Source organism: Syngnathus floridae, chromosome 5 (genome assembly GCF_059516105.1).
Source record: "Syngnathus floridae isolate MCC-2025c chromosome 5, RoL_Sflo_1.0, whole genome shotgun sequence".
In the NCBI taxonomy this organism is placed as follows: domain Eukaryota; kingdom Metazoa; phylum Chordata; class Actinopteri; order Syngnathiformes; family Syngnathidae; genus Syngnathus; species Syngnathus floridae.
In genome coordinates this window covers 9,124,846-9,148,056 of record NC_142417.1, presented here as the reverse complement: position 1 = coordinate 9,148,056, position 23,211 = coordinate 9,124,846, and the positions used below count along the sequence as shown (strand labels likewise).

The following is a 23,211-nucleotide window of genomic DNA, read 5'->3' as shown; positions in this document are numbered from 1 at the left end:
ATTAATCCTGCCATGCATGTCTTTTGAAAGTGGGAGGTAATCGGAGTACTCGGAGGAAACCCACGCAGGCATACAAATTTATGCATCCATCCATCCGCCCGTCCATTTTCTATTCTGCTATTTCCACGTTTCAGTAAAATTTGTAATTCGGTCAATAGGTTATAAGAAATAAATGTATTTATTGTTAGTGGTGGGCCTTGCTGGCCTTGGCACATGCACCTTTGCCCCTTGATGATCAAAAAACCCTTTAATCTTGTTTTTCCAGTGTCTGAGAAAGGTTGTTGTTTCTGAGTTAAAGATTGTTCTACGTCCATCCAGATTTTATAGTTAAATGTTCCTTTGCCGCGCATGACCGATTTTCAGTTGATGATCAATGTTTGTCCTACATACTTACAAGGACATTTCTGTTATTGTAAATCTGAAAGACGGCAGCAGAGAGGTAATCAATCCTAACTAGGAGTGTAACAGAGAACGATTTGAATTGGTAAATTGCTTACCAAATCAAAACATTGCATTTTTAAATGGTTGCTTCATTGTCCTATGAATCATGATTCATACAGAATTGTTCTTTCAGGGATTTACAAATCCTGATGATTTATTGTTTCTTTGAATTTAATTAACTTGGATTGTTTGGTCTTTGGACAGCTTTTAAATGTTGCATATTAATAAACATGAGAAACTCTGTGCCATGTTCAATATCATAATTCTACCGAATTTAAACAGAGTTGAATCGTTACATTTTTTTTACATACGAGCTTGTCGGTTTAAGCGTATTATTATTAGGTTAGCTTTAGAGGTGTGTACAGTATCTGCCTATGTGACAAACACTTGGCAAGTTGTTGAAAAAATAGAACCTGTTTTGAGTCAAATACGCACAGTGTGTGCCTCCAAGAAGGAAGTGGACCAGTGTGCTGGAGGACATTTGGCAAAAATAAGCTTCAAAGTAAAAAGCGGGTTCATGGCCATCATGTTGGTATTGCAAAACTTCCATGAGGAATCTTATCATCCTTTCCTTTCCTTTCCTTTCCTTTCCTTTCCTTTCCTTTCCTTTCCTTTCCTTTCCTTTCCTTTCCTTTCCTTTCCTTTCCTTTCCTTTCCTTTCCTTTCCTTTCCTTTCCTTTCCTTTCCTTTCCTTTCCTTTCCTTTCCTTTCCTTTCCTTTCCTTTCCTTTCCTTTCCTTTCCTTTCCTTTCCTTTCCAAATCTACAGGTTGCTAGGTGGATTTCCCTTTGGAGCCACTCTCTCCATAACAACAGTGGCACTGATACACTGCAGAGATGAGGCTTTAATAAATGTGTGTCAGATGGTTTTCATTTCTGTCTCACAGTTCTGAGACTCTGGGGTCCTCAAGAGGAAGAAAGAAGAGGAAATGAGCCCTCCTGACTCACATGGACTTTTTTTCCCGTATTCCAAAAACATGAAATATTTGTAAGAGAGAAAAGATCAGACATATACATATTGCTGATGTTTTATTATATTTGTTTGATTTATGAGCTCATTTTGTTGTAATCTAAAAGTAATTGAAAGTAATCAAATTACATGTATTTATTGTGACAGGAATTGGATTACTTTACAATCTACATTTATGCCATGAACCAAGTAACTGTATTGGAATACATTAAATACTGTATTGGAAAACTGTAATATATATATATATATATATACACATTATATGACATATATATGATATATAGGGTTAGAGAAATAAGCTTACACAAATTCCCTACATTAATAACATGTAATAGTTTTGCACAATCTGCAAGTTCTGCATTTGTTTGCTTTGTTGTTTTTTAGTCTCCATGCTGCATTGTATGTGGTAATGTATTTGTATGTTTAATTGCATCTTGCAGTTGCGTCGCATCTCTTGCATCTGTTGCAAGAAGCCACAACTTGGGTAAAACACCTTGAGCATAAATATACAAACAGCAAGGCCAGATGGTACTGTAGGTCAATGCATCCGCCCTTAGATGTAGTACATCTGTCCATGTCTCTAATTCTTGTATTTCTTGCAATCCCCCCATTCTGTCACACACGGTTGTATTTGTAAAACAGATTGGTTACCATAGATGTTAGCTCCAAGCAATTATTGGTTTGAAAAGGCTTCCCTTTTCACAACTTCTCCTATTACTTTTTGAGCTCTTTATTTTTAGAAAATGACGAGTCAAATGTTTTGCATATTATCTAACAGTGTATTGTAGTTTCAAAAGAATTGCATCTTCAAAAATTGCTGCACGTTTCCACATCCAATGTGGCAACGAAGTCTATGTACGTTGCAGTAACCAGAGCGGTATACATTAACGTTTTAGATTCTCTACTGCTCTGCATGACGTTCGCAAGCTTTATAGAAAGGGGAACTTCCTGGAACAAAATTGATGTTTTCAAAACAAAAGCATAGGGTGAGATGTGCTGCCAATTTCAAGGTGTAAATTGGACATTATATCTTTTATTTTGAAATTACATTTGAGCACAACCTTTGCGTGACAAAATGTGACTATTACCAAACGCATGACTTACAGCTTCCACCGGCCGGTAACGGCGGCATCCTTTTAAGAAAACAAGTTTTACCTTTAGCGTCAAACCAAACAGTCAGTTTATTTCTCAGGTCGTGAATATTACAATTAATTACCGTACAATAAATTATAATCATCAGAGCAGCGATAGAAGCCGCCGGTGAGTCGACCATGAGTGACGAGAAAACGAGAGCTTTGTTAACCTCAGATGTTCAAGTGACCTCCGTAGAGACAGATGTAGCGAGACCAACATGGAGCGGGCGACTGGAGTTCATTCTGGCCACGGTGGGTTACGCGGTCGGGCTTGGCAATGTCTGGAGGTTCCCCTACCTGTGCTACAGCAGCGGCGGAGGTACAGCATGACTGATGATATCATAGTTGTATAATTTTTCCATACGTTGAAAAGTTTTTCATAACTGTTGGAAGAAATGTGTCATTCTTTATTTTATTTTGTATTTGTTCTCCTTCATCATAGACTTTAAAATATTTGTACACGGCAGAGCCACAACAAAGATGTATTTTGTAATAATGTGTACTTCATTCAGGGACAAAACCTATTTTAGCTGTTCAGGATGTACTTTCAGTCGATCAAATCCATACTATAAATAGGGGACCCGTTTTAATTTCCGTTTATTTAAAGACAATATTATACTAGAGTCGAGTAAAAACATGCAACACAGAAAAGTTTTGTTTTAGTTGAGTTGAATATTATAGTTTTGTTTTGTAATCTTTCCGTCACTTGCTCAGTACATATGAATACTATTTAAATCTAAAGTCAACTGTAGAATAGACTTCAATGTTTTGCTTTTGGCAGTGGCGGTTCTTCACTGAAATACTCTCTGGGCGGGACTACTCCCGAGTGCCCACCCTCCCCCGATTTTTAAAATTTTTTTATTAGAACAGGATATGCACAAAAATATTTATGTAAATATCATAATAATGTAAGGAATAATTTAATAAATAATAATAATAATTATTATTATTACTAATACTACTACAAATAATAAATATTAATGTAATAAATGTCATAAATGACAAAAATAAAACCCTGCGCAACATGCAGGCTGCACTCGCATTAAATTTTTATGCCAAATAGGGGCCACGAAATATCATGTGGACCACAAATGGACCCTGGGCAGCGTTTGAGACTTCCACAGAAACGAGAACTCCACAGAAATGCTAATTGTTTTCAAACTCAATAGGGCTCTTTCTTATGTTTGCAGATGCAGTTAGTCAATCAAGTGTGAATGCCTTTCAAGCCAGGTTAAAAAAATATCTTCCCGTCTTATCTATGATTGGGGACTTGTGTTGTATATTTTTTGTATAGTATTTTTAGTCAGCTACTTTTTATTTCTTTACTTTTGTTTCAAATGTATTAATACATTATTATTTTTTCAAATGTTGCATTAAGGAACACTGAGATGGCATAAAAAAAAGGAATGACAATGAAAAAAGGGTCGTTAGGCATTAATTTAGATAATTCACACCGTGAATAATTTATTTAATAATTTTCCCCCCTCTTCTTTCCTATTGATCCAGGAGCTTTTTTGATCCCCTATTTCATCATGTTATTCTTGTGTGGCATTCCTCTGCTTCTCATGGAGTTTGTTATTGGCCAGTTCACTCATCTCGGGTCAGTGCACGCCCTAGCCAAAGTCTGTCCTCTCTTAAAAGGTGAGTCACTTATTTGATTGACTTTCAGTCAAGTTTTTTTTCCATTGATCTTCTGATCATATGAACGTTTTTCTCAATGTTAAGATCCATCCAAACATTTACTACACTGCTTATAATGTGACCCAAATCTTTTGCTGTCACCACACAATGACAATGTTGTTGGGAGGTGACAGTGGGATTGGGTTGCAATCATGAAGTATCATGTTCAGAAGCTGACCAATGCTTAAGAGCTGCAAGTCATTTATTTCTTCAGCCCTTCTTTGAAGGGATGTGCTGTTGTGTTGAATTTAGTTTGCTCATTGAGTTTGAGTCAGTGTGTTAGTTCGGGTCATCCTCCAGTGTAAATGTCAACTTTTGTGGAAAAACAGTTTTTTCTAGGTACAAAGCGTCCACATTGAAATACCTTTATTATCTGTACAACAAATTTTTTTAAATCAGTTTTCCTGTTTTAAATATGAGTCTAGCCCTGTCCAAATACTCGCACTTCCTCTCTTGTGACCCACAATCGCACGTTCCCATTGAAGGTTTCAAGTAGTTATGGTGTCCAAATTCTCAGAAGTGCGCCGTTGTTGCCCCACCCCTTCCGCACCCTTGTTCCACACTTGGGTTGAGATCATGCGAAGGCCCTTCAGATTCAAGATTCAAGATTCAAGAGTTTTTTATTCGCCATGTTTGAGCGTGCCAAACAAGGAATTTGACTTCGGTAAATCACAGCCTCTGTTCAACATTTAGGTGACTAACAACAACACTCAGCACATGTGAAGAACGAAAGATATTCTCAAGCATCCCCAGATCTTAAACTCCCAAGAGGGCAAGGGAAAACTCAAAACTCCAGCTATGGGAAATGAGAAACCTTGAGAAAAGTCCACAGATGGGAGGGTCCCTCTTCTAGGATGACCAGGCTGCAATGGATGCAGAGAGGACACATAGTACAAACAGAAGATCTTAAACTCCCAAGAGGGCAAGGGAAAACTCAAAACTCCAGCTATGGGAAATGAGAAACCTTGAGAAAAGTCCACAGATGGGAGGGTCCCTCTTCTAGGATGACCAGGCTGCAATGGATGCAGAGAGGACACATAGTACAAACAGTGTAAACAAAAAAGGTGTGGAAAGCAGGATGTTATTGCACAGTAATGACTCTGAGACTCTAAGAGTGGTGTGAGTTCATCAGAGCGACAGCCTGGGGGAAGAAGCTGTCTCTGTGTCTGCTGGTTTTAGTGTACAGAGCTCTATAACGGCGTCCGGAGGGGAGTAGTTCAAACAGGCTGCAACCTGGGTGCGAAGGGTCTGTTGAGATGTTACTTGCACGTTTCCTGGTCCTGGTCAGGTACAAGTCTTGAATAGATGGGAGGTTGATTCCAATTATCTTTTCTGCAGTCCTTATTGTCCGTTGCAGTCTGTGCTTGTCTTGTTTGGAGGCCGATCCAAACCAGACAGTGATGGAGGTGCAGAGGACAGACTGGATGATGGCAGTGTAGAAGGTCTTCAGCAGCTCCCGCGGCAGGTTGAACTTCTTGAGCTGTCTCAGGAAGTACAGCCTCTGCTGGGCCTTCTTCCGGACAGAGTCTATGTGGCCGGTCCATTTCAGGTCCCGAGAGATTGTGGTTCCCAGGAACTTGAAGGTGTCTGATGAGAGAATAGTATTACTGCGGATAGTGAGGGGTGAAAGTGGTGAAGGGCCTCGCCTGAAGTCCACTGTCATCTCCACGGTCTTGAGCGGGTTCAGGTCCAGGTGGTTTTGGCTGCACCAGTGGACCAGCCGCTCCACCTCCTGTCTGTATGCAGTCTCATCACCGTTCTGGATCAGTCCGATGAGAGTGGTGTCGTCTGCATACTTCAGGAGCTTCACAGAAGAGTCACTTGCGGAGAAATCGTTGGTGTAGAGGGAGAAGAGCAGTGGGGAGAGGACGCACCCCTGAGGGGCTCCAGTGTTGGTAGTCAGAGTGGAAGTACAGTGGAAGTACATTAACTACAATTCATTGCAGATATAAATAAAATAGTGAGAAACTGGCAACGTTTGGTAAAATTTCTGAGCAGATTCATTGGAAGGGAACCAGTCCTTCTGGATGTTGTGGAGCAATAATCAACACTCAGACTCATGCGACAGTTGAGCTCACTCTGAAGTGGATGCAATTTTTGAATTCCTTCGCAAATTCCAAATGACCAAAGTTGGTTTCTCGGCTGATGATTTAGTAAATCGATTGACGCCAGAAAGTCACAGGCCACAGACCTTCAAGGCTGACCAAATTCTTGTCGGCCTGCTCCCCAAACATCCGTTATTGTGCACTTTCCCCCTGGATGCAGAGTGTGGTCTGGATGCTGGCATCCATATCAGTCCTTACCCGTCCATCCAAGGGTCCAAGACTGCTATGCCAAGGATGTCTCCACAACAATGAGACGATAAGAATGGCCTAGCAGCTGTGGATGCTCTGATACCCACCCACTTGCGTGATATACACGTGCATACACAACCTTCTTATCTTACTTTTGTTTGACTCATTTCCCCTGCATCAACATCTGTGCTGCGGATGCGTATGCCTGTTTTAGAGCTGCTAGTTAGCCTGGTTTTGTCACGTTTCCGCATTTCCCCGCATACACCAGCCCAACCGTCCTGATTTACTAGATACTACATGTAGTCTTGTCATAGATTTTTCTTCCAGACTCAAATTATCCACCAACAAAGAAATTAGTTTGGGAACTTTGTGACTTTCTGTCTATGAAAAGTGCCATACAAATAAAGTTATTTCTTTATTTCTTTTATTTCTTTAACCTGGTGATCCTGAATGGGGGATCCTTCCATCTGTGGTCCCTTCTCAAGGTTTCTCATTTTCCCCTGGCAGGGTTTTTTTGAGTTTTTCCTTGCCCTTTTGGGAGCTTAAGATCAGGGGATGCTTTGAGAATAATTGTCAATTTTTGGCTATGTGAAGCCCTTTGAGACTGTTTGTGATTTAGGGCTATACAAATAAACTTGACTTGACTTGACTTGACTTTGTTCAGCACGTACATCCCCAACAGGAAGTGCCACAGCCAAACGAGTCCTCAGTGCAACAAGTCGAGTAAAGAACACAAAACATGGATACAATAATAATAATAATAATAATAATAAATCAAACAAATTAAATGACAAATAATTTGGCAGTTAAATTATTTCTTTGCTTTACTTTTACTTACATAACTTGCAGTGTCTCGATTCTGCAGTTTTCTCATGCTTGTTCCCTACGCCGTCAAACACTTTGTGCACTTCTACTATTTGTACACTTCAGTGAGGACCGTAAGGCGTCGTGCGAGAATTTGGACAGGGCCTTTGTTTCCCTTATGGAAAAATGGAAATTTGTTCTATTGCTGGTATTTGCATTTTGGAAGAGTTTGGACAGGTAAATCCTTATTCACAAGGTGCTGCAGATTGGCAGTAATGTGTCTGTCTCTTTTGCTCATAGTTTACTTGACTTACTGTTCGTGCTGTTTAGCTCATTTTTATGTAGCACAACCACCAGACCTGACATATCCAACCATGCCCATGGAAAACTTACTTACTGAAACATCCATATGTTTCAGTTACTGCATGGCTCAGTGGTAGTGACAGCCCATTCACGACATTTAATTTGGATTTAACACTCAGCGGTTAGCACAGAAGAAAATCAGGCTATTTCACTACATCCAATTTAAATGGGACATTCTATGAGTAAATATTTTTTTGGTTGGGTTCCTGGAGTGCCCGCTGAGCCGACAAGTGTGAAAATACATCGATTTCTAGTTTCCTTGAATGAAGTCCTTTTATTTATATAATAAATTGTTCTATCACGTTGATGGATGAGAACTTGCCTGGCCAAGGTTAATTTCACGCAGTTTATTGACCTCAATTTGATTTAAAAACTGAAAAGAATGTACAGTATGAAATCATGTTTCAGATGAATGATAGTACTGCACTTTCTAAGTTCCAACCTATCGCAAATTTATGGTGGCATACACTGACTTGTGAAACAGTCTTGTCAAATAGCACAACACACAAGAGCTCAGCCATCAACAAGCTGCCCAAATTCTTTGCATTTAAATTGTGCTGTCTTTACTGTTCTAACTGGTTTCTCTCCATAGTTTCTCTTTAAAGACAGAGATTATCTACCCGATCAAATCAGGGGCCCCCCCTCACTTGTTTTCTCACTCCTTTCTCCCACGTTAATGCTCTGTGATAAACAAGGGCCAGACAACAGGTAGTTTTTTTTCTGTACACTCTTGAATGATTTCTACATGAAACTGTGAAATGTGCCATCTTGTTCCCTCCCCAATTACTGAATCAATGGAAATTCTCGAATCAGTACCCATACGTGGCATGTCAGTGCCACTTGAACGATGTGTCTCCTGCCGGGGTAATAAAATGACAAAAAAAGACAAGGAAAGCAGCAATTGCTGAAGGTTTTTCCATGTACTTTTGGTTTGATGCACTGGTGGGAGATTCCGGTATGTACATTGCATGCTGGTTTCCTTATAGGCAAAAAAGGAATCATGGAAGTCAATCCTAGTTGTGGCTAATGTAGCTTCATATTTGAGCACTAGTACCTATTTGTTTCTGTACTATATATGAGGCCAGGAGAAAAAAAATGTAAATGCTTTTCCAGCATTTAATGTGACCTACAACAGATTTTGCCCAACAATTTTCCTTAAATTAAAACTAATAATGCATTCAATCTTTTTATAACATAAATCAAGACAAATTCAGCAACAAGAAATGGTATAGTAAAGTAATGACGTAGAAAATTGTTCTCTTGCGTACTGACATTTGAGATTTTTAGGCAGACATTGATGACTCCGAATGGCAGATTTTTTTTTTTTCACCTTCTGTAATGCTTGAAAAAAATTTTGTCTCTAGGGTATGCAGGGCCAGGCCTTCATGTAACATTCTTGGCTTGGTTTGATTCATTGGAGTAAAATAGCAGTCATGTAACATCGCCCGAGGCACTAGTTTTTCTGACAAACGACAACTAATAGCTTGTGTAAGCAAAAATATATAAACATTTATATGTCATAACAGCGGAATGTTGCTCAATATTCATGTAAGAGTAAAAGGTAGGTTGCATTAAAACCTCTCTGAGAAGTAGTTGCACAAGTAAGGGTAAGAGAGCCCATCACTCACCACTTTCCTCCATTTATACATTTCAACTGCGTTTTTGGAAAAGATAGCAGGGCACAGATGTTTTTCTTAGTAAGATAAGGCTTCTGTCTTGCCACGCTAGCCTTATCTCAGACACACTGAATGAAGTTGACCTGAGATTATTGTCACACGTAGTAAACGGCCAGTACTTCTTGCATATCTCATTTTGCAATGCTGCTGTCAGCTGCAGTTAGCAGTGTTCTTCTCGTCTTTTCCTCTGTTGTTTTTAGGGGTGGGTGATAAATTCTTAGTAATGCCACTGCTGTATCTTAATTTCTCTGGTTGATAGCAACTTTTTACACTTTTTGTTTCTTAGTATACATTTTGGATCAGTCTCCTGACTGATAGCTTTGTGTGGCGATTTCCCAATTGACATGAGTTTGAATTTCATTCATTTCAAACACAGTCACACGGCCAGTTAAAAAGTTTGCACACTGGCAACCACATTACCTCATTTGTCAACTTTCAAGATGGTTTCATTTTTTTTCACTCGAGCTGTAAAGTCACATTAATGTTAGGAAAAGCTTTGAAATTATTTTACCTGGTCTCATCTTATAAATGGAACAACAAAAGCCTAACCTTTGAAAAAACAGGAGTGTGTAGACTTTTTACATCCACTGTGGTACATTGGAGACTGAAACAGCCGTATGTCTCTCCCCGTGATGTGTGACAAAATATTTTTTTACCGCAGGTGTTGGCCTTGCCACAGTGGTTATATCCTACATCTTCTGCACCTACTACAATGTGCTCATGAGCTGGGCCCTTTTCTATTTGTTCCACTCCTTTGGAGCACCACCTCCCTGGAGGACTTGCAACAACAGCTGGAATGTCTTTGAGAACTGTTCCAGTGGATTTCCCGGCAATGCCACTGATCTGCAGTCAGCGAGCCAACAGTTCTTTGAGTGAGAAGTGTTCATTTTCTATTTTTTTTATTTTTACCAAGAGTACTTCACGTTTTATGTCACAGCCGTACTCTAAAACGGAAAGGAAACGTATTCTTTCAATTCTACAAACAGCATTCCGTAATATAGGCATCAAAGACATTTTGGGGAATATTATTTAATTATGCCAATCTATTAGAAATTGAAAACCCACATTAAAATCACATGTTCATAAACATCCACACCCTTTTCACCTTTGTGATTAACTACAGCCTTAGGTAAGTCTTTTGGAAACACATTCCATTTGCTGTTGGCACATGTTGTCACTTTCATTCATCCTCAAAGCACTGCCAGTTTGGATGGGCTGTGTCGGCGTACAGCCCTTTTCCAGGTCTCTCCAGAGACATTCAATAGCATTCAAGTCTCAGCTCTGGTTGGTTGGTGCCACTCAAGGAAATTTACAGAGTCAGCCTCAAGCCAGCCCCCGCCCTTTTTTTATTTTTTTATCCAAGTTTTGTATTTTTCCACCGTACTTAGGTTCGATGTCCCGCAGGAAGATAAACCTTTGTTCCAGGCTGAAATTAAGAGAGCGCCAAAGCAGCTTTTGACCCAAAATATGAGTGTATATTTTTGCATCTACCTTTCCCGCAATCCTTTTTTTTTCTTTCCCCACACAAACCCTCTGCCACTTGAAAATACTCCCATGCTTTACGGTTGTGATGGTATTGGCCAGCTGATGAGTGGTGCAAGGGTCACTCCCTACCAAAGAGTTCATACCCAGTTTACACAATCGGTACTACGTCTTCCAAGGACAGCTGATGAAGTTCTTTGGCTCATTAGAACATTCAAAGCAGCAGAATTTCTTTCACACCCTACCACAGAACTTGACCTTCTGACAATAACATGCACTGATAGTTGTAAACCTGATAGACAGGTTTGCACATTGACAAATCATGTCGTGTAGAATTTTGAGGAAAATTCAGACCATTGTGGACGAACGCTTTAACAACAAAATCCAGAAAATATGAAGCACTATGAATTCTGCTTTTTCTGAAGTTACATACATAAACCACAGCAGCCTAGATTAAGCTCCTCATTTATACGACCCAAAATGTACATTATGTAAATTCCACTTGGGTTGTAAACTGTTTTCTTTTGGCCTCTTTGGTGTGGACTAATTAGCCCTCTGAGATAGTTTTTAACGATGGTTCATAGAGGGACAACAATGGGACCCCACTATTCTTATTGTTACTGTACATAAATGAATTATTGAACCATTTGTATTTTTACCAGTCATCGGCTTCTGGAGAAAACCAGCGGCATTGAAAATGTTGGTGGTCTTCAGTGGGAACTCTTCGGGTATCTTCTACTTGCCTGGATCATTGTCTATTTATGCATCTTTAAAGGAGTCAAGTCAACAGGCAAGGTCAGAACATGCAAGATATGTTTGTTGATAAGATAATTCCAAACTTTTAAAATCTTAACATGGAAACATTTTTTGATGCATCTCTTATTGATTCCATCCCACAGGTTGTTTATTTCACAGCTACGTTTCCGTACTTCATCTTGTTTGCCCTGCTCATTAACAATATGCAGCTACCTGGTGCCAAGGAGGGTGTCCAGTTCTTTGTGACTCCTGTCTGGCGAAAACTTTTTGAAGTGAAGGTGAAGTATTCCGTAAACAAATTTGACTGTTAACTGTTTTACAGTGTTTATTTTTATTTATTTAAATTTTGTGAAAATGACATTCTCTCCGTAACCTGGCTGTGTGTGGGAGGTGTACTTGAGCAGATATTTTTGCGGGATAAAGCAAGTAGGCAAATACATCAGTAACCTTTGGAAATAATAACATTGTTTGTACAAATAGTGTTTGGAAAGGAGAAAACAGATGGGGGATGTAGAGCTGGCAAGATTCAAAGTTCAATATTACCATCATAACACATTTCTGGTCAGTTGATTGATAAAATAATGACAAACACATTGAGTACAAAAGTTTTTTTTATTCATTCGTCACCAAAGCATCGCACATACACTAATGTGAAGGAATCAGGGCGGTTGAAATCGTATGTTTATCCAGGCAAATTAAGTAATAGTATTTATGTTTTTGTTTATTTGTCTGTTATCTTTGTTTTCCATGGCCTCACACACAGGTTTGGGTTAACGCAGCTGCCCAAGTATTTAATTCACTGGGAATTGCTTTTGGGTCAATGATTTCCATGGCAAGTTACAACAAGTTCAACAACAACATTGTCAGGTAAGATGTCATGTGTGTCCCCAAATATAGTATCGGTAAATGGTCTATTGAATATTACTTGTGTTTTTTCTATTGTAATCATTTGTAAAACTTTGTTTAGCCAACAGAAAGTCTTACATTTATTTATTTACACGTTTAATTTTGTCTTTATTTCCCTTCTTCTCTTCCAGAGATGCTTTGATTGTATCATTCATCAACTCATTCACAAGCATTCTGGCTGGCTTTGTGATCTTCTCAGCTATTGGCTACATGGCACACATACATAATCTCCCTGTGGACAACATATCAACAGATGGTAGGACACGAAGATACATGACTGAACAAGTCACCTTTTGTGTCTTGAAAAACTTATTTCAATCCGGTTAGCACATGTGCCTCATAGTTCTGATGTTGTGGTAGGTTGATTGATGACTCAAAATTGTCCTTGGGTGTGAATGTGAGCCATGAGACTGGCTATCAAGCGGTTCAACCCGCCTATTGCCTGAAACCAGTTGGAATTGGCTCCAGTGTGTATGTAAAACTATTAAGCACAAGTTATATAAAATTTTAGCTTTGGTATTTTCCCATGAATAGTGCAAATGTAAAGACATTATTGTGGATATTAGCCAAGTACGTTTTTTTTTTTTCTCCTGTTACACTTCATGGACGGTGCCTGCATAATATTGTAAAATCCAACCCGCGATTACAAAGTTATGAATGAATTATTGCTTTTCGCACACGAGTTAGGAAATAAATAATGGATAAATTTGACTGGCAGAAGATAAAGACACATACTCAGTTGGTTGACTAGATTTGTAAATTGTAATATGAGGCGTATTGTGACGAGACTACAGCCGAAGGAATTTCTTAATTTATTATTGATAACCCTCAAGACAAAGGTGACCATAGAGGTGCTTTAATCCTTCAAGTCATTGACTAGATTAGGAAAAGCCTGGTCTACAATAGTCCGGAAAAGACACTATCTATATTATTATTGTAATTAGAATTATGTTAAATACCCCATAGAACATCACAGATGAATACCTATAGAAAGAAAATAACTAAATTGAAAAAAAAAATGATGGTGTAAATTTTAAATGATTAAATGTCATAGTCTGACTTTCCTTTTTTAGGTCCTGGTCTAGTGTTTGTTGTTTACCCTGAAGCCCTTTCCACTATGCCCGCCTTTCAGCTGTGGGCTCCTCTCTTCTTCTTCATGCTGCTCTGTCTTGGTCTGGACAGTCAGGTCTGACCTGATAATTGCTCACTTAACACTTTCATTTTGATTTATGAACAGCAGCACATAATACGACGGTTTTTAGTTTGAGGAATTTTATACTTAGATTCGGCATGACTTCCAAAGGCCTGTACATGTCTCAGTTACTCATCAAAAGTCAGTTTGCAAGATCATTGTGCAACACAAGAAGACAATGTTTCCTTTCTGCTACAGTTTGCCACAGTTGAGGTGGCTTTGACATTCATCAAAGATGAATTTAGAGCCCAAATTTTGCAAGTTTTCAAGAGGGAAGAGCTGCTAGCCCTGGTCATCTGTGTTGTCAGTTTTCTTCTTGGACTTCCACACGTCACAAAGGTATTGTCGTCGAGCCGTGCCCTTTGTCCAATTTCTTACCTCTTCAACTGCCATGCTATAAATGACCGGTGACTTTTTCTTTTCTTTTCTCAGGGAGGTATTTATGTATTTCAACTGATGGACCACTACACTGCTGTGGTGTCCCTCGTGATCTTGGCTTTCTTTGAGGTTATAGCAGTCTGCTGTTTTTTTGGTAAGATCGTCACTTTGTGTTGTACTGTGAATGTCAAATTGCAAGACTGTTCAGGGAGGCACATTAAATTGATGGCTTGTGATTTATCTAATTAGAAATTGCCATATTCCATTAGGGGTCCACCGCATCTCATATATGATGGAGAAGATGCTAGGAAAATCTGCGAACATCTACTTTCGCATTTGCTGGATGTTTATCTGTCCTCTGCTGGTGCTGGTGAGGTTCAAATATGCCATTAACGGCAAGAGAAGCTTTAAATGGCCACCTGTACTGCACACCTAACCTGATGTTTTCCCATTTGTAGTGCATCCTGGTCTCCAGTATCATCCAGTACGTTCCTGTTCAATATGGGACGTACCGTTACCCATTGTGGGCTGACTGGGTGGGTTGGTGCGTCTCACTGCTCCCTCTGATATGGATTCCCATTGGAGCCATTCACGAGATCTGTAACAACAAAGGCTCTTTTCTCTCGGTGAGTAGGGCATCATGACTGTGCAAAATAGTTGTGCACCTCACCTCTATTTGGCTGTTGTTCTGATGGTTATCTCTTTTTGGTTGGACGTCACCCTCTAAACTTGTTCTGTAATTCATATACTGATGAATTTCTTTTCAGCGGCTGCTACACATTAACTTGTACATTTTCATGTTTCATGTTCAGTTGTTTATCCTCTATACATCATCACTGTCTACATATTTAGTTTAATGGGAATTATTACTTTAAGTATTTATTCACTTGTTTATATTGTGGCAGACCTTAGGCAGTCATGAATAAAGACGTGTTCCCCACTTCTTCCACAATATTAGCTTCAGTCATATAATTGATGCTCCAACTTTGAGAGCCACAAGGCCAAATACTATTTTGTCTATTTTATGAACTGTTTTCGACACATAGCATCCTGTACATAGATAACAAGATTTCAGTTGTTATTTCTACAATTTGTTACCTTTGACCGAAGCTGTACTGTATTTCATGTCACAAACTTTTTAATATGAAACACTGCCCTCTACAGAGCTTAATTGGAACAGCTATAAATCTTTTTCTCTTGGCTGTACTTTTACTTTGTTGTTGAACTTGCATATTGCCGGCAATCATTTCAGGGTAAACCCCACCCCGTCCCCAAAGTCAGCTTGGATAGGCTCCAGCTAACCCGCAGTTATAGACATTTCATTCTTTTTTTTTTTTTTTTTTTAATGAAATCTTTCCCTTTGTTCTTTTTAGAGATTGAAAACAGCTCTAACTACCACAGTTGAGCTGGTTGTTGAGGATTCTCTGCCTGAAAAACAAAACCTTGGCAACCCAGTGGCTGAAACATCAGTAGACCTTCTCAACACAACACTTTGATATAGTAGGTTAACAAACATGTAACTGATCCAGCATTTTATTTGAACTGTGTATAAAATACATTGTTTTATTGCAATCATTATCCAAGAAATCATTACGGATCAAGTTTTTAACTCCACGCATATTCTGAAATATATAATGCAATACAAAAACCAAATAATCAAATAACCTAAATATGCCTGTCGTGTATCAAACACAGGAGGAATGTGTTCAAAATATATGCAGTAGGCTGCGGCCAAGTGAATTATATATGAACATGAAAGCCAAATTGCGAGTGATGGTTCAACCCAAATTTGTGTTTTGGGGAGGGAAATTACATGAGTTGCTATGTACACAATCATGTCATCTAAAATGACACATGCGCAGACTTTCATAACTCCAATATTTTAACACATGAACTGAAACTGAATGAATGTACTCTACTTGCTCTAAAGCTTTAAACAGATGAACAAAATTCTGAAATTATATAATTGTTTCACAACAATTATAAAAATATGTATTGTTTGATTCCATAGTTATTTTTTGTATTGTACTTCTTTTTGTCATAAAGTGCGTATGCAAAAAAAAAAAAAAAGGCCACACACCTATTTTAGAGATGGGAAATAAAAACAAACAACTAAGATGTTATTGTTACAGAAGTGTAGACAGCCTCTTAACTAACTTGTATAATTTATAACTTGGGATGTGGCTGATTCCAGAAAGAAGCAGTTATGTTAAAACTCACATTAATGTGAGCCAGCACTGCTGTCACCATTTAAAGTGCCTCCGGTTAACCACAAATGAAGTTCTAGTAGGCTTTTCCTGACATTTTTGTAATTACACCACGTGGTGAAATGTGTTACAATCTAAAACATCTCATCCAAAATTCCAAAAGGTTTGTTTGGCACAATTTCCGCAAACAATACTGCTCGTCATAACAACAACATTACTGTTGGCACATAACGTTCAGACATCTTCTGGAAAACACAAACATGTCAGGAAAAGGTTACGAGAACATCTGTTGATTTTCTGAGAAAATCAACATTATCTCAGATGTTAACTTTACTTCTCTGAATATTTTTCCTCCCCATTAAGTTGTACAATGATGTATCTTGTTCTATTTCTTATTTTATTTTTTACATCACAAAAACCTTGCATATGTTGACTTTTTATATCTACTGTATGTGTGTAATGTGTCCGATACATTATATCGCTGTGCTTATAAGTTTGCATATACCCAAGTGGAATTTGAAAGATACTGGCAATGAGGAAAATGCTGACTGGGACCACTGCCTTATTTTCGTTGTTAAATGATTATGCTATTTTGAAATGCCTTATAGTTGAATTTAAATCCCATTTAACGGGGAAATAAATGTTAACTTATTAGCATACTTGTAAGTATTGGTTAACAAATAACTTGAAACCTGTGGCAAATTGCACTTTGTTGACCCCACCAAAGACAAAAGTGATTTCCCAATTAGCTGATACTACCATGTTGGCTGTAGGGTTTTTTTTTTTGGCCTTCACACCCTGTAATCACATGGTTGGTAAATGGGCCCTGTCAGAAATAGATTATCATGATATGCTTCATGTTAGAGTTGTATTTCTATTATTTATGCAATTGTTGATTTCGATTTACAATTTGATTGGATTTGCAATCGTTGATGCAATATTTATTATCACGTGTAACAAATACATGCCCTTAAGAAACTATGCTATTTACCAACGCGTTTCATTATTGACATCGAAATGCAAATTCACTTTTATTCAACCTCGTATATTAAATCATTTCTTTTGTATTGTAGTTGGTATCACTGTTCTTATCAGATGGACATTCGATATGTGCTGTCATCTTGGTCAATAAAAGAATGATTTGCTCTTTTTCCATTTGTTTCCTTTCCCAGTGGCCATCACTTGGTGGCAGTATAGTAGCAGAAAAGAACTCTCAACAAATGTATTTTTGCAAAAGCCGGCCTCTGTGTGTGCATGTGTGTTTTGAGACACATCTATCTGATATACTATACTGTGGTGCAGGGCAACCACACATGACCACTCACATTCAATAGCATAACTCAATTTGGGTTTGAGGGAAAACACCACTGGCACATACTATTGAGAATCAATTGGTATGCATCGTATGGATGTGGGTGGATGATTTCACTACATTGCCTCTATTGTCAGAGTGGATGACCCAGCTGGGGCACGAAGGAGAGCAGAGTCAGGACAAATGTGAATGCGATGCTCATGAGGTTTGAAAGTGAATTAGGTGAATTGTCATAGAGGAGTGCAGCGGCCTTAGCAGAGCAGCATGTTAATCAATAGTCCTTTCCTGTTTGGCTCATGGCAAAACGTATCATGGCCTCTAAATCAGAGCATGGAGCACTGTCAGATCAATAGTCATAGACAGGAGCGGGCCAGGAGGCAGTAAATAAGTGGTTATGCATGGCAGAGGGAAAGTGATTGTGAGTTTCAATGGGCAATTGAAGGCCTTATATGGTTGTATGGGTCACTGACTCACTCCTGTTATGGTGTGAAAATGTTCACTTTGTCTATTTTTCCTTTTGGCGTTCTGTGAAAGAGATAAAGCGAATGTAATCACATTTAATTAGCACAGGCGTTCGTGCACGTGTGTGTGTGTGTGCGTGTGTGTGTGTGGGTGCGAAGATAAAGCGTTGGTGCTGCAAATATTATCAAGCGCCTTTGTTTGACAACTCCATCGTGATGACTCCACTGCAGCCCTTCATCAAGTAGGGAACATAAAGCTTTACAGTTTCCACTTATTGCCCGTTTTAAAATTCGCTGTTTCAACAAAGAAGAGAGAATATACACTTACGAGTATTGTTGATTGTGTGTGTTTTGTTCTGTGTGTGTCGAAGTAGCAGTTATTTCAAGGTTTATAATAACAGTAAAACGTGGTGTGGTTATTTCACTTACCCCGTCAATGGCATTTTGCATTATATGTTAGCATTAAGCTATGGGATGTTTTGTCAAATATAATTATAAGGTTTGGTTGAATATTTGGATGGTTGGTTTAAATACAATGTTTAATTGTGTTTTGTTATGAGACTCCTTCGATTATTTGAAGCCCTTTTGAGACTGGTCTCTCTTTTAAAATCAATTTTGCTAAGCTTTTATGAAATCTGCTGAGATCCTAAGGGACATGTGTGATTGCGGTTTAAATTGCACAACTTTTGGGGTACTCAAAGCTTGACTCGAGCTGTAATGTTGCCGATTTTCCAAAATTACAGTGATGGTAATCAGGAAAGAGGAATGATCAGTGTTGTGAAAGAACAGCTTAACCTCAGAGACAAAATGGAGAAAAAAAATGTAAATAATAGCATAGTACACTTTTAGATTACCCTAAAATACATTTTTTATGGGGCCACAGTGTTAAGCCTCTATTATGAGGTGTCTGTGTAGTATTGTATTAGTAAGAAATGATAAAAGAAACCTTTTTTTTTTTTATGGGAGTGACACAGACTTGTAATCACAGTTGATACCGGATCATTCAGTCAAAGCCATTTGTCTGGTTTTTTTTTTTTTTGCCCAGTCCTAGCTATATAATGTCACTTGTGTGATAAATGCATAATCTCGTTTCCCCTGGGGTTGCTGACTTGCTTGAAGCAAGTGTTCATTGTGCAGACAATCTATCTGTAAGATGAATCTGTTGTTGTTAAATGCATGTGCAATGTTCCTCATAGACTTTCTGTCTTTATCTGTGCGTTATCTTATGAATCAGTCTTGGGGCGGAATTGATACATTACCCCGGTGTGGTGCACAGCACGAACCCATAGCCAGGTAAACATGTTAAACAGGATCAGATGTTTGTATTTTCAAAGGGCAGTGTGAAAGCCAGTAAATCATTGTGCACCGATGAAAACAGTTAACACGATTGTCTTTATATTGACTCCATACAGGATTTGTCTGGAATGTCTGGGTAAACACATCTATTTAGTTGTGCTTTTCACTTCAGTGGAATGCTAATGAGGATGTCTTGCTAACAATTCATATGCAGATGAGGGCTTTTGATGCCGGGATGCTACAGTGTGCTCTTGCTGCACGCTTGCCTTTGTTTAATAAGGATTCTTTGGAGCTTACGTTAAGGCTGTCGGTCCCTAACACGTCCTCCTGGTAATGAGACTTCACCTCTAAGCATCACTTAGGCTTTCTCCCAAATGTAGTAATATGCTAAAGGTGAGTCAGTGCTCAAATGACAGTACAAAGGTTTCCTTGGAGTCTTACAAACCTGAATGGAAGTTCATTATGGCTTGATTGAAGTGGGAGCACTCTTTATACTGCAATTGTATTTTATCTTTTGCAACTGCAATCAGTATCTTCCTGGTGCGTGTGCATGTGTGTGTGTGTGTGTGTGTTGGGAGGTGCCTTATTTATGTACATACAGATGCTGCAGATGCAGAAGGAGTGTGAAAGCTGCCATAACTGAGCAGAGCTGAAGGCTGAATATGAGATTTTGGAGTCATGTGGTGATATCCAAGCAGAACCACATTTGCATGAACCCTGCGGGTAACAAAAAGCTTTCCAAAAAATGACCTCTGTATTGTGTGAACGTCTTTCAATCTCAATCCTGGAAAATGAGAAAAAGCAATAATAAGGAAAAGGCAGTTTTGGCAGTCATTACTCGGTAAAACCGCCTATGAAGAATCATATTGCATCCTGGATTAGCTTGGAATTTATGTAGGTGTAGGTGTGCAGGCGTAGAACGTCTGATATGTTCTCTGCATAGCATAAATCTCCGGATTTTGGAGTGAGCTGATTCTGCTTGCAGACTAAATGAGGTTGCACAGAAATAGTAATATGTCATGTCTGCTCTCATAAGGAATGTAGGAAATTGAATTTGACCCAAGGATGATGAATCTTATGCATCGTTTTTTCTCTCTCACACATTTACACCTTTATTTGCCGTAAGGATTCTTCCATCAGTGCCCAAATCCAATTTGAAGTAAAGTCATGTTGATGTGGACGTGGGGCAGCAGTGTCATTCTCCTAAAATGAACATGTGCTCATGTTGACTAAACAGCGTTTTATTTCTTTTAAAGAAACATGTCACACAACATACCCACATGTACAGTTTGTAGCGCACTCAATTGACAGTTTTTTTCTTTGAATACAAAAAAAACACATTTCACTTCAATCACATGACGAGAGCAATTACAAGCACGTATTTATACAAATACGCTGCGTTTCATAATATCAAGGTTAGACCATGATCGTATCTTCAAAACAAAAACAACAAGTCCTTTCTATCCAAACCCGGCGCATGAAAAGGACTTCATAATGAAATTGCTTGAACAATCAGTCATCCATTCATCATTTTCTACACCAATTATTTTTTTTCAGGGTAGCTGGAGCCTGTCTCGGCTGATTTAGGGCAAGAGGCGGGGTACACCCCTGGATGGATCACTAGCCAATCGCAGAGCAGATATAGAAAAACAACCATTGGCACCCTGCGACCCTGAATTGGATATGCGGTGTTGAAAATGGATGGATGGAACCATTGGCACTCACATCGGTGTCACACCGAAAGAACAAAAAATGTAATATATGATTAGGGCATGTATGATTAGGGATGTGGGAGGAACACAGAGAACTTGGAGAAACCAAGCAAGCGCCAACCTCAAAGTGTGATGTGAGTTGTGGGGGTGATAATTACTCATTTTCATCTCAGTACTATTCATTAAAATAGAATGAAAAAAATATATGGTTGTTTTCATTATTATGATTATTATTTTAGCTCAAATAACATGAGCAAAAATCTTGGGAACCACCTTTTAATGAATCAGTCTGGGGGTTGTTTTTGTGCTGCTGAATGAATCTGCTATGGACAGTTATTAATTTGGGAAAGGCCATTTTCCGTTCCGGCACAACTGTGGCCCAGTGCACAAAGGCATGATTGGACAAGTTTGTTGTGGAACAATTTGTACATAACCCTGACCTCAACAAATTAAGTTTTTCTCTTAAAATGGAACTTCCTGTAGCTGCTGTGGTCTGATGTCCCAAAAACTGTGTTCAAATAGGAGTTTATTCCAAATGTCAGGTTTATCAATACATTTTGATACAGAAATACATAAATGATTCAAAGTGGAAATTCTATATAATTGTATTTCACAATTACACAACTTTGATGTCAGAAAAAAGGCACATGTTACGAAATTATATTAATTAGTTGTTTTATTCGTCAGAACCTGTAGGACCGTACACAATATACGTAAGGAAAGGAGCATCAATACAAAATAGCAATATAGATGAGGCTTTTTAAATTGGATCTTAAATTCATCCTGAAACTGAGGTTGAAGCCTCCGGTTTAATTTATCATTCATTTGAGCTTCTTTGGTCTTTTATTTGAATATTCATTTAAACGTTAGAAGAGACCTCTGGGATTTGAAAGTCTCAAGTCAGTGGGCAAGACTAAATAACCTGTGCCAAACACAAACGTTAAGCTGAATCTTGTTGATCCACACTGAATGTAATTGTATTTGAACGGAATCAACATTGACGAGACACCAAAGTTGACTATTGCTTCCGTTCAAGGTCAACTGAAGTAATTTATGGTGACTGGCAGGATAAAACAGACGTGAAGGAGTATGTCACTGAGACAAATTGCATCAGAAAGTGGGTCAACTCTCCTGGGCATGCTCAATGAGAACAGTGTCACAACCGAGGTGCCGTTTGACAGCTGCGTTGAAGTCTATATTATTTCATTCTCTTAGAAAAATACAATTAACAAAAAAGGCAGGCTTGGAAACTGGGGCCTGACGTGATGGGAGGTTTCGCCCCCTTAGGCTCCAGTTTAACATGTTGTCTCGACATGTACCAGTTTAACATCTTGAAAATGATGTTGGCAGATGAAATGATGACAATTATTCACCTCAAGTTTCCTCTTATGTTGTAGGGTTCTAGTTTGCACGTGGGTGCGCGGGAGCATGCGAACGGCTTTCATTGATGTATTATTAGCACCGCAGGGCTGGTGTTGTTGGCAGTGCTTTAAAAACAATTTGATACCCTGCAATTTCCTGACGACACAAACCCCAATTACCAGATTGAGGGTTTTTTTTTTTTCCCTGCTTGCTCAGTAATAAATAAACACTTCAGTGAGCACACAAAATAATTCATTTTGTTGTACCGCGCATGGGAATAGCTAATGGATTCAATATATTTGTTATCGGTTTAAAAAAAAAGTATCAAAACAATTAGTTTTCCTAAAACAAGGTTTTTTACTACATGCATATAATTATTATTATATTGACGGAAGCCAAACTCTGCACAAAGCTAATGCAATCATGGTTCATAGTATTAACATATGAAAATGTTGTCATGGCAATATTTCTGTTTTTATATGCAGTTGCAAAAAAAAAAAAAAAAAAGACATTTTACAGACCTCGAAACTGAATTGATTGGATTTTTATTGGAGCAGCTGCAATCTTCTGGTTGAGATTTGTCAAGCACTTTAAGTACTGTAGTTGAGCCTGCTGATTAAAAATACAGTACATGGACAAGCCTTTGTTAATCCTATTGAGAGGCAAATCCTAATCTTCAAATGATAATAATGTTGACTGCCGCTGTTTTAAATTGAACTCTAAAAGCAGATTTCTGGCCTGGGTTGTGGTCCATTTTTTTAAATATATATTAGCACAAAAATGCACAG

General features: G+C 38.6%; 1 protein-coding gene across 1 annotated transcript; it reads left to right on the top strand.

Moving 5' to 3' along the window:
* Window positions 1-2,469: 2,469 nt before the first annotated feature.
* LOC148398001 (sodium- and chloride-dependent GABA transporter 1) lies at window positions 2,470-17,431 on the top strand. The gene is made up of 13 exons (XM_088375035.1): window positions 2,470-2,861; window positions 4,049-4,183; window positions 10,021-10,231; window positions 11,504-11,636; window positions 11,741-11,875; window positions 12,361-12,464; window positions 12,635-12,759; window positions 13,577-13,689; window positions 13,894-14,034; window positions 14,128-14,227; window positions 14,343-14,443; window positions 14,532-14,699; window positions 15,447-17,431. The coding sequence occupies exons 1-13, from the start codon at window positions 2,681-2,683 to the stop codon at window positions 15,567-15,569; spliced, it is 1,770 nt and encodes a 589-aa protein (XP_088231161.1). The 5' UTR covers window positions 2,470-2,680; the 3' UTR covers window positions 15,570-17,431.
* The last annotated feature ends 5,780 nt before the right edge of the window (window positions 17,432-23,211 follow it).